This window comes from Leucoraja erinacea, chromosome 24 (assembly GCF_028641065.1).
Source record: "Leucoraja erinacea ecotype New England chromosome 24, Leri_hhj_1, whole genome shotgun sequence".
In the NCBI taxonomy this organism is placed as follows: domain Eukaryota; kingdom Metazoa; phylum Chordata; class Chondrichthyes; order Rajiformes; family Rajidae; genus Leucoraja; species Leucoraja erinaceus.
In genome coordinates this window covers 6,986,075-6,998,701 of record NC_073400.1, presented here as the reverse complement: position 1 = coordinate 6,998,701, position 12,627 = coordinate 6,986,075, and the positions used below count along the sequence as shown (strand labels likewise).

The 12,627-nt window shown below is 41.1% G+C and overlaps 1 protein-coding gene across 11 annotated transcripts in view; it reads left to right on the top strand.

Moving 5' to 3' along the window:
• The window catches only part of LOC129708602 (homeodomain-interacting protein kinase 1-like), a 100,790-nt gene that overhangs the window by 70,641 nt on the left and 17,522 nt on the right, over nucleotides 1-12,627 (top strand). For 9 of the 11 annotated variants that reach the window (XM_055654438.1, XM_055654448.1, XM_055654444.1 and 6 more), the window contains 3 exons: nucleotides 4,199-4,341; nucleotides 6,249-6,422; nucleotides 12,416-12,625. In XM_055654438.1, the coding sequence (XP_055510413.1) occupies nucleotides 4,199-4,341; nucleotides 6,249-6,422; nucleotides 12,416-12,625 (527 nt within the window). The remainder of the gene's footprint in view (nucleotides 1-4,198; nucleotides 4,342-6,248; nucleotides 6,423-12,415; nucleotides 12,626-12,627) is intronic. The other 2 variants (XM_055654445.1, XM_055654439.1) reach the window with 1 other exon arrangement.

Here is a 12,627-nt window from a genome sequence, read left to right as displayed (position 1 = left end):
TTTCCAAAGGTGATGGAAAGAATGGAGGAAAGACTAGGTGCTGAGAGCTCTCTTACACCTGCATTAAGGAGGCAATTAAACACATCTGAGCAATTACAAACGCCTGTGAAGTCATGTGTCCCAAACATTATGGTGCCCTGAAATGGGTGGGGGGACTATGTATAAACAGCTGTAATTTCTACATGGTGAAACCAAAATGTTTAAATACGGCTTTTAATAAAATCTGACAGTGTGCACTTAAACCACATGTGATTTCTTCTATTACAAATCTCAAATTATGGAGTACAGAGGCAAATGAATAAATGGCAGGTCTTTGTCCCAAACATTATGGAGGAGGGCATGGATATGAAATCGTAATCAGAAACGTAGTTGGATATTTGACGGAATGTGTTGGGTTCTAGTAAAGGGGCTTGAGTCAAGCGAAATCTGAAAGTTTGATACAGTATTTAAAACTCTCTATTAATATTACATAAGATAAAGATATATCTACAGAATTGATCAGTAACAGACACATTTGGCTATGTGTTGGATATTAATTTTGGCATATGATTTTATGAATGGTAATACAGGTGCACAACCTTTTATCCGGTGTTCCAGAAACCGAAAAGCTCCGAAAACCGGCCATTTTTTCCAGATGTCGTCTGCGCACCAAAGCTCGCGTTTGGCGCCAAACCTGACCCAAAACGACCCACGGTCAACCCAGGTCTGTACTACTGTAGCGGCTGCCTCCTCCCTGGAGACCGGGAGACGCTTAAACATCTGTAAATCATTGCTTAAATGTTAGTCAGTTAGTTTGGAGGGCTTTTATGTGAAGGGGGGTGAAGGGGTAAACTTTAATTCTTAGTCCCCTACCTGGTCGGAGAGGCGGGGAGCGGTCAATGCCTTACCGGGTCGCTGTGCAGTAAGCTCCGCAGCGCTGTGGCCGGTGGGGCCGTGGGCGGTGCCGGTTGTAGCTCCGACCCGGCAACTCTACCCCTGGCTGCGAGGCGCTCCAAATCCAGCGCGGCCCGCGGCCGGACGCCCCAGCTCTGCGAATGTCGGGAGTCGGCGGCGTCGCAGCGCTGGGATACCAGCGGGGTGCGGGCAATGCCTTACCGGGTCGCCGTGCGGCAAGCTTCGGAGCGCTGTGGCCGCCGACACACAACATCGCGGAGCGTCGCTGGATTTGGAGCCGCGCAGCCAGGGGTAGAGTTGCCGGGGTCGGAGCTCCAACCGGCGCCGCCCGCGGCCGGACGGAGCCCCCAGCTCCGCGGCTCCAAATCCAGCGACGCTCCGCGAATGTTGGAAGAAGGCGGCCACAGCGCTCCGGAGCTTGCCGCACGGCGCCCCGGTAAGGCATTGCTCGCTCCCCGCTGGTATCCCAGCGCTGCGACGCCGCCGACTCCCGACATTCTCGGAGCTGGGACGTCCGGCCGCGGGTTGCACTGGATTTGGAGCGCCTCGCAGCCAGGGGTAGAGTTGCCGGGGTCGGAGCTACAACCGGCGCCGCCCGCGGCCGGACGGAGCCCCCAGCTCCGCGAGGTTGGGAGTCGCCGACCAGGTAGGTAGGGGACTAAGAATTAAAGTTTCCCCCTTCACCCCTACACCACCACCACCACATAAAATCCCTCCAAACTAACTGACTAACATTTATGCAATGATTCTCCCGGTCTCCGGGGAGGAGGCAGCTGCTCCAGACTTTTCAAGCCGCCCGCGCTACCTACCTAATCTACGCTAAAAATCTTCCATTCTGAAATCCGAAAATGTCCGAAATCCGACAAGTGTCTGGTCCCAAGGCTTTCGGATAAAAGGTTGTGCACCTGTATTACAATATTGTCTTGTCATTCCATCATATCATCTCCTTTCTCTGTTTAGTTCAAAGATTAACATGTATATTGTTACGAAAGCTGGTTAAGTTGGGAGAACTGAGCTTCGTCCGTGACTGCCTCATGTTTATGGATTACTTGGTGTTTGTGAATTCGGAAGTGACTGTACACTGTTAAATTGCAGAAACTAGCATTTTTCCTGCCTTGCAGCTAAGGATTTAATTTGTCGCTGTGCTTTCTATAGAATTCCATTGAATTCCATGTGTGCTTGCAGATGGGTTAGAGCCTTTTAGTAATGTTGAATCCATTGGATTTTAATTAATATTTTTTGTTCAATGGTGATGTGGTAAGATTGATAATTCAAACTGAAATCTGAACTGGTATTTAACATTTACAGTGAAGACCACAAAAAATGATTAGTATTTTTCTTTTCCTTAATGTATTGGAGTAATAGAAAAAATTAAGAAGTGGAATTGCAGTGACATGAGTGAGCAAACTAGTTTCTGCAGGGACACTTGTGTTTTAACCAAAGTCAATGATGTGCACCCTGTCTAACTCCACCTTCAAATTGCCTTAATTGAAAAAATAAAATCTTATCTAACCGTCTGGTAACTGTCAAAACTGAAGATAGTTTGAAAATACAAAATACAAGCTTCCCTGTAACACCCCAATAAATGAAAATGGTCTAGATTTAAACAACAAAAGTGCTGCTAGGCATGTGAGAAGTGAAAGGTTCCAAATAATGAAGCCCTGAGAGCTAATGATCTCTATTTAAAACCGATAAATGTTGAATATTATCATGATCTTAAATCTTTACAATAATAATGGTTACTTAAAAATAATTAAATTTATATTTTTTGCAAATGTTGCATAATGCTTAGACGAGTACTAAAAACTTTAGTCGGCTACAGTAGCTTTGTCTCTGTTGTAATGATTGACGAGGGAGAACATTTGCTAATTTTTGGGCACTGTTATGCCTTGATACTAAATGATCATTGGGTTCTAAGAATTTGAAGAAAGACACAAGTTGCATTGCTCTTCTAAATGTACAATATATTTGTTTAATTTGGAAAGTTATCTCAAATATCTTGCATAATTTAAGCATTTAAATTATACGATTAGTAACAAAACCCCAATGTAAATTTACGGGTAGTTTAATACTTTATAAACAAGATCCTACTGTTACATTAAAATAATTCAACATAATGTGGATTTTGAAAGACTAATTTTGGCAGCCAAATGAATTTGTTTTAAGGTATGTTATACCTTATTTTGTTTAACGGGTACACATGGTAATGTGACACTGAAGTTAAACTATTAATGCCTAGTATTGTAGGAACTTTTAAAATAAATATTACATGATAATATTTGTAGGGTAGCCACAGCTATAGAGCGCAGTGTAAAGTCATAGAAACATAGACAATAGGTGCAGGAGGAGGCCATTCGGCCCTTCGAGCCAGCACTGCCATTCGTTGTGATCATGGCTGATCGTCCCCTATCAATAACCCGTGCCTGCCTTCTCCCCATATCCCTTGACTCCACTAGCCCCAAGAGTTCTATCTAACTCTCTCTTAAATCCATCCAGTGATTTGGCCTCCACTGCCCTCTGTGGCAGAGAATTTCATAAATTCACAACTCTCTGGGTGAAGTAGCATAGGTATTTTGCAACTGATTCCTAAAATTATCCTCATAATAATGAGTAAATTATAAAATCTTGCATAGATTATGTATTTCCTGAACGGAATTACTTCCTGTCATAATCACGTGCATTTTTCATATTTTTAAATAACATCCTGCAAATCCTTAATTTGCTACTATATTAAAAAATACTTGTACAGTGGTGCCACTTTTAATGAGATATCTTTCAATGATTAGAAGATTGCTAATTAAGTTCTGTGGTCTTGAATTAAACCATAGTAGCATGTTTATCTTTAAATGGATCGTGCAACTTCTGCTGTCGCTTTCAGTGACAATGTGCATTTTGCATTCTCAGATCAAAGGTTGGTTAGAATGTTCCCTCCCTTTTCCCCTTGCTGCTTAGCATGAGCCTGCTTAGAAGAAATTGCTGTGTCTGTGTGTTTGTATTCCTGCAGAATGGCTCGTCGCACAGAATATTCGAATGTATGTTTCTGCTTCAGAGCTGCAAGATAATGGATACACTCACTTTCTCTTTCTCTCATTAAACTGTAATGCCTTGTCCTGTGCAGGTATTGGCTTTGGAGGGAGGCGTTGTGTCAATCTAACATCACAAATCTTTGTTTTACCATTGTGCTTTTCTTGCCAGCTGTGTGCGGTCTTCCGCTAGATGCTTTGTGTTCTTTTCTGGGTGTCTGCAAACTTTTGGGCTTGTGTCCCAAGCAGTGGCAGTATTAACAATTTGTCTTTGTTTGCAGCAGGCATGGCCTGGAGGAACCCAACAAATCCTGCTACCGTCAACTTGGCAGCAGTTGCCTGGAGTAGCTGTCCACAACTCTGTCTCACATGCTACTGTCATACCAGAAGCTATGGCTAGTACTCAGCAGCTAACAGACTGGCGGTACGTGTGCTTTGAATAAAATGTACTTTTTTTTCTGTTTTAAATGTGGCTTAAATATTTGCATTTTCCCTTCTTTGCAATTGCATTTTTTCAAAATTACTTTAATCACAATAATCATGAATCACATTGTTTTGTGAAAAATCTTTATTTGGAATTTTGTGCATTAATAGAACAAAGTACTTTTTTGTAAAGGCATAAGTAGGAGTAAAGTAATTGCCCCTGTACCTGCTGAGCATCCACCCTGTCAATGTCCCTCAGTTTCTTAATTATTTTAATAAGATTGCCTCCCATTTTTCACATGTAAGTGCATCTTGCTCAACCTCTATTTATATTTCAACCCCTTCATTCCAGGAATCAATCTAGGAAATCTCAGTTTGAACAGTGGTGCTCCCCCGACCTGACTTGCAGAAATCTGACCATGCAACTTCTCCCATACATTTTAAAGCATATCTTAAGCCAGTAATAATGAAATGTTTCATGTTATTCTGTAATGACTGTACAGTATATATCTCATTAATAACTGGATACAATATATATTCTATAATGAGTGTTGGATTGAATAAGTAGCAAGTGTACATGGAGCAATATGGTATGTTTTACTATAGAAAATGAACATTTTTGAACTATGGAGGAATCAGTTGTCGGCAACAGATCCTCTGGATAACCCAGGGGTTGCCTGTATACACTTTAGACATGAAGTCCAAAACCATCCATGGTTCTCCAGGTGTAGTCTCGCCAGCATCTGGTAATGTTGCATCAAAACTTTAATGCCCGATACCTAACCTTTGCAATAAAAGCCATTGACCTTCCTAATAATTTGTATCTTTATGCCAACCGTTTGTTTCTTGATATAGATTTCACCCCTACTACACCGATCATTTGTACTTTTTGTAGTTCCAGTCCAGCTAAAATTTGTTTGACTTTCATCCAAAGTGGATAAACATCCCACATTATTTCCCACATTATACTCCAACTGGCAACTTCTTAGCTACTCTCTCAACATATCTATAATCTCTTTGCAGGCTCTGCGTGTTCTTCCAACTTGCTAACCAACCTATCCTTGTAGCATCAGCATATTTGGCTGCATTTCATGTTTTTTCAAGTCATAAATAATTGAGGCTTCGACACAAATCCCTATACCCACACTATTTACTGATTGCTATTCTGTAAATGACACATTTATCCTGATTCAGCTTTCTGTACATTGGCCGCACTCCCATCCATATCACTATCTTACTCGTGTGAAGTAACATTTTACATGCCACCTTTTTGAATTCCTTCACAAATTCTATTTATTTCATTCCCTTTATCATAAATTACCATGAAAAAATCCAATATCTTCTTTGGCTAACTGAGAAGTAGCATTGGACAATTCAAACCTGCTGCATATGGTGAGCCAATGAGGATAGTTTACTTCAGATTTGTAATGCCTTAATTGCTTCCTGTTTGCGATTTATTCATTTATGAATGTTGCATTCTGGTTTGCAGTTCATAGAAATGGAGACCCTGTCCAGAGGTGTACACAGTCAAGACTGAGGAAGTTACTACAGATTTAATTCCTGTTGCTATGCAGTAACATGCAAAACAACTGTGATAGATAGGATAAAATAGATTAGATAATTAAATAGTTTTGTGGTAGTTTAAAGATATGGTTACTGGGTTGAGAGAATTTAATTTTAAATACATTTTCTATTTTGATGTACAAATGAGCAATAGTAAATTATGTTTTCAGTGGTACTTTCTGATTTAGGACTCCATTTTTAATGTTAAAATAAAGTGCCAGTTGATTTATCCTCTGTGATTTTGAGCCCAGGCTTTATTTAAAATTATTTTATTTATCATTGCTTTATTATTAGAGATATACATACTATTTTCTATTTTTAAGTCTGTTTTCTACTTTTTGTCAGGACTGTACATTCCCATGGAGGCCAGTATAATGCCATTGTGCAGCAGCCATCGTTATTAGCTGGTCATGTCACCTTGGCAGCGCAGCCCTTAAATGTTGGTGTTGCCCACGTAGTACGCCAGCAGCAAAACTCCAGATCTTCCTCTAAAAGGAATAAGCAAATTCACAACACAAGGTAAAGCATTTGCATGTTGCACATTAAAAATATGTTGTAGATTGTGTATCATCATTGATGCATTTTAAGTGGCAGTCCAGCTATAAACACAATTTTGATCAAATACCTGATACTAAGTAAATGCTAATTTGTTCAATAAATATATAAAGTTCAAAATGGGGCAATAGGGCTCCGACGTCTCCCTACCATTTCTTGATCTTACTGTTTCCATCACAGGAGACAAACTATCATAGAAACATAGAAACATAGAAAATAGGTGCAGGAGTAGGCCATTCGGCCCTTCGAGCCTGCACAGCCATTCAATATGATCATGGCTAATCATCCAACAGTATCCTGTACCTGCCTTCTCTCCATACCCCCTGATCCCTTTAGCCACAAGGGCCACATCTAACTCCCTCTTAAATATAGCCAATGAACTGGCCTCAACTACCTTCTGTGGCAGTGAATTCCAGAGATTCACCACTCTCTGTGTGAAAAATGTTTTTCTCATCTCGGTCGTAAAAGACTTCCCCCTTATCCTTAAACTGTGACCCCTTGTTCTGGACTTCCCCAACATCTGGAACAATCTTCCTGCATCTAGCCTGTCCAACCCCTTAAGAATTTTGTAAATTTCTATAAGATCCCCCCTCAATCTTCCAAATTCTAGCGAGTACAAGCCAAATCAATCCAGTCTTTCTTCATATGAAAGTCCTGCCATCCCTGGAATCAGTCTGGTGAACCTTCTCTGTACTCCCTCTATGGCAAGAATGTCTTTCCTCAGATTAGGAGACCAAAACTACACAATACTCCAGGTGTGGTCTCACCAAGGCCCTGTACAACTGCAGTAGAACCTCTCTGCTCCTATACTCAAATCCTTTTGCTATGAATGCTAACATACCATTCGCTTTCTTCACTGCCTGCTGCACCTGCATGCCTACTTTCAATGACTGGTGTACCATGACACCCAAGTCTCGTTGCATTTCCCCTTTTCCTAATCGGCCACCATTCAGATAATAGTCTACTTTCCTGTGCTTGCCACCAAAGTGGATAACCTCACATTTATCCACATTATACTGCATCTGCCATGCATTTTCCCACTCACCCAACCTATCCAAGTCACCGTGCAGCCTCCTAGCATCCTCCTCACAGCTAACACTGCCCCCCAGCTTTGTGTCATCCGCAAACTATCAACTGGCATCTATTATAAACTCACTGGCATCTATTACAAACCCACAGCTGTCTAGACTACACTTCTTCCCACACTGCTTCCTGTAAAGACTCTATCCCCCTACTCACAATTCCTCTGTCTATGCTGCATCTGTGCCCAAGATGAGGTGTTCCATACCAGGACATCAGAGATGGGGGGGGGGCAGCTCCGCTGCAGCTCTGTTTCTTGCTCCTGTTCCCCCCCCAGTCCTAACAGGATCAACGTCCCCCTTGTCCCCACATTCCACCCCATCAGCCGTCACAAACAGCACATACTTCTCCGCCATTTTCGCCACCTCCACCAGGATCCCACCACTAGCCACAGCTTCCCATCTCCACCCTTTTCCGCTTTCTGCAGAGACCATTCCCTCCACAACTCCCCGGTCAATTTGTCCCTTCCCACCCAAACTACCCCCTCCCCAAGTACATTCCCCTGTAACTGCAGGAGATGCAACAACTGTCCCTATACCCCCGCCCCCTTGACTCCATCCAAGACTCTGAACAGTCTTTTCAGGTAAGGCAGAGGTTCACTTGCACCTCCTTCAACCTCATCTACTGTATTCACTGTTCCAGGTGTGGATTCCAATATATTGGCATGGCCAAGCGCAGGCTCGGCGATCATTTCGCTGAACACCTCCGCTCAACCCGCCTGAACCTACCTGATCTCCGGTTGCCATATTCTTTAACTTCTCCCTCCTATTCCCACACGGACCATTCTGTCCTGGGCCCCCTCCATTGTCAGAGTGAGCTCCAGCCCAGATTGGAGGAACACCTATTCTACCTTGGATTGTACTTGCTTATGGCAATGCTCTTACAAATAAAACCGAGCAAGCATTTGTATCCTCCTGTACCTGGATGCATAATTTCACTGAAGGTTAAACCGTAGAACCTTGGAAACATTAATTGCATAAAAGCAAATGGTTTTCAGTAAATCAAACCACTTAAAATGAGCTTGCTTATAAGCTTGCTAGCAACAATCAAGTCACGATAAAATATTTTCAACTGAATATGCCTGCATTGTGGATCATCATTAAAGAGTGGAAAATTAAAAAAAAAAACTAGATTTTGGAAATCCAAATCAAATATTTAGCAATTTGGGCAACACAAGTGGAAATGGAAACAGTTAACATTGAGGTGCAGAACTGGGGAAAATATAATGTTAGTTTTAAGTTACAGGAAAGATGTGGAAACAATTGAATAGAACAAATAGAATATTTAGTTTGTCTCAACACCTGGCCATGGGAACATTCATTGCTGGGAAATATGTAGAGGAGTACATAAATTTGTGCCAGGTAAATTGGCACAGTGGAGCGCAACCTGAGTAGATGTCTTTGTTGAAGTACAAATGAGTATGCACTAAAACCAATGTTCTGTTGGGTGGCACCAGGTAATGTACAAGTATAGTGAGTTCAGGTATTTTATTCCAGGAGCACAAAGACCTTGGGGCCCAACGCAACTTGGAGGAACAGCACCTCATATTTCGCTTGGGCAGCTTACACCCCAGCAGTATAAACATTGACTTCTCTAACTTCAAGTAACCCTTGCTTTCCCTCTCTCTCTCCGTCTCTCCCCCTCAGTTCTCCGACCAGCCTTATTGTCACCAACTACATTTTATCTGTTTGCTTTGTTGGTACTTTCTCATAGAAACATAGAAAAAGGTGCAGGAGGAGACCATTTGGCCCTTCGAACCTGTACCGCCATTCATTGTGGTCATGGCTGATCATCCATAATCAGTAACCCGTGCCTGCCTTCTCCCCATATCCCTTGATTCCGCTAGCCCCTAGAGCTCTATCTAACTCTTTTAAATTGATCCAGTGAATTGGCAGAGAATTCCACAAATTCATAACACTGGGTGAAAACGTTTTTTTCTCATCTCAGTTTTAAATGGCCTTCTATTTATTCTTGGACTGTGGCCCCTGTTCTGGGCTGCCCCATCATTGGAAACATTTTTCCTGCATCTAGCTTGTCCAGTCCTTCTGTAATTTTATATGTTTCTATGAGATCCCCTCTCATCCATCTAAATTCCAGTGAATATGCCCATTCTTTCCAATCTTTCCTCATATGGCAGTCCTGCCATCACGGGGATTAACCTCGTGAACCTATGCTGCAATAGCAAGGATGTCCTTCCTCAAATTAGGAGACCAAAACTGCACACAATACGCCAGATGTGGTCTCACCGGGGCCTTGTACAACTGCAGAAGGACCTTTTTTTTGACTCTCCACCATCGTCCCAATGATGTAAACAGGATTGTGGGTCCTCAACCTTCCTCTTCCAAAGTCCACAATTAGTTCTTTGGTTTTGCTGATATTGACTGCTGGCACCATCTAGTCAGTCGGTCGATCTCACTTCTATACTCTGACTCATCACCATATGTAATTCGTCCCACAACGGTGGTGTTGTCAGCGAACTTGAAAATGGAGTTTGCACTATGTCCAGCTACACAGTCATGATTATAGAGTGAATAGAGCAGGGAGCTGAGCACCCAGCCTTGAGGTGCTCCTGTACTGATTATCACTGAGGATGAAGAGTTTCTGCCAATTCGAACAGACTGTGGTCTGTGGATGTGGAAGTCGAGGATTCAATTGCAGAGGGATGTGCAAAGACCCAGTTCCGTGAGTTTCGCAACCAGCTTGGAGGAGATGATGGTATTGAACGCCGAACTGTAGTCTATTATCTATGTACCTCCCTCTGCCCCTGACATCAGCCTGAAGAAAGGTCTCGACCCAAAATGCCACCCATTCCTTCTCTCCAGAGATGCTGCCTGTCCTGCTGAGTTACTCCAGCACATTGTGTCTATCTTTGGTTTAACCCAGCATCTGCAGTTCCTTCCTACTCAAAAATGAGGCAAGATCAGTTACTTGGTTTATGCTGACTTAACTGTTGTGTAGATGTTTCTTTCAATGTACAAATATTGGGGGGGGATTTCCAATATTAAAAAAAAACATGTTTGTTTCTGCATGTTGGTTAGATACCAGTTTAAGTGTGACGGTGTATTTCTTGCTTATTATCCTCTCCACAAATTTATGTGGAAAAGAAAATGGCATTTAATGTATGATTTCTTGTGAGAAATGAATTCTGGAACATATGGAGTCAGACCTGAAAAAATTGATAAATCAAAGAAAATTGTAGGAGTGTCGCAGTCCCAGGAATGTATGTGGAAAGCAAGGCAAAATTCCATACAAAGTTGGCTGCGATGTATGAAGTCACCAGGAATTCATTTTAATACATCATGTGCAGGGGCATTTATATCAATATAATTATCTATCAACAAGTATTGTTAATCTTTGGAGATAAGTGGCTTTTTTTTTTTTAAAGAAACATGTAACAAAACATTAATTAGCTAAAAATCAAAGTAAAATAGAACTTGCTGGATTCTTGAATCCTGAGAAAGGGATAAACATGAGTGACAGAAATTATATTGAAGCTTTAGAAAGCTATTTGGGTAGACTTGTGTAAGCATTTGAAGGTTACTTTTAAGATTCAGTTGCTGGAAGTTTTTTTTCACAAACCACGTGAAAGTTTAGAATAAAATGTACGCATTGCAGTTAATGCACACAGGATAACTGGAAGATTACAATCAATCAAGTATTTATTTTCAGTGGATACTAAAATATTTTTGCCACACAGTTTATGATGTGTGGTGTTTTATTTCAGGAAAGCATTCAACCTTTTAATGTGTTACAGGAAACTTCCAAAATATTATTTATAAATATTATTTATCTGATTAAATCTGATTTTTTTGACATGGGGTGATTCATTATAGGGTATTTTTGTGAATTTCAGCACTTTCTGAGAACCGTTAATGGATAAAACTTTATTTCTTGGCAGTAAACAGTTACTGGTTTTGTACTTTTTTAGAACCTGCAACCATGCTTAAAGCATTTTCTACAACAAATTATCACAGTGCATTGGATTTAACAGTTTAACTTCTGTAAGTTAAAATATCTAAATGCGAAGATGGGTCCAGGCATCACTTGGTCCCTGTAGTTGAATTATCATTACTCAGTGAAAAATCTATTACAGGCTAAATGGTTTCTTATACGCACTTTTGATGGATGCTAAGACCACAAACTTTACCTAACACAAATAGCCTCCAAGTAAAAGTAAGATAAGTATAGGAAAGAAACTCCAAAAAATCTCAGTTCTAAATAGTTTGTTATAATACATACATAATACAGTTAGAAATTAAATTTATTATTTGAATCTGCAGATATTGATCCACTTGAGTTTGTCTAACCTCTAATCCAAGTGCATTTTTTGCTTACCATTTTAATATGCAGTGCTGCAGATGTTGATGAATTGAAGATAGTTTAATTGGTTAACTCTTTAAAAGGAATTGGAAAAGTAGACTTTATTAAGGAATCTGTTGAATTTCATTATAATCTTTCAGTGTGGCACAGTGCAGGACACTAAAGGTATTTTAATCTCATATAAAATCAACCTACTGGAAACATTTAACCTTTTTGAATGGGGTGCTTTTGCCTTGTCAAAGACCCCTGTCAAAGACCCAAATTTGCTGGCCTTGCCGTAGCTGGATATTCCCTTTGCCCTCTACTCAGAAGCTAACATGTATGTAATCTCATTTTCTCCCTTCTGACAAAAAGTCTTCAACCTGAAATATTAACTCTTTCTCTTTACACAGATGCTGCCACTCCTGCTGAGTGTTTACATTTTCATTTTTCCCCCCCAAATTTCTAGGATGGTGCAGCTTTTTGATTTACTTGTCCAATTTTGAGATGCTCAGAGCAGCGTCTTGTTTTTAATTTTAAAACTCTATCTCAATAAATATTTGTGAATCCTTCACCAGGAATGTTCCCTTGTTGGATGTCACTCCCTCCCAAACATACATGGTGGTTCAGAACAGTCCAGCAAGTGCACCCTCCCCATACTGCAGCACAACATTTGATAATCAGCGACAAACCATTGTGATTCCTGATACACCCAGTCCTGCTGTCAGTGTTATCACCATCCGTAGTGACACAGATGAAGAGGAAGAAACGAAGCAGAAACTTGGGAGGT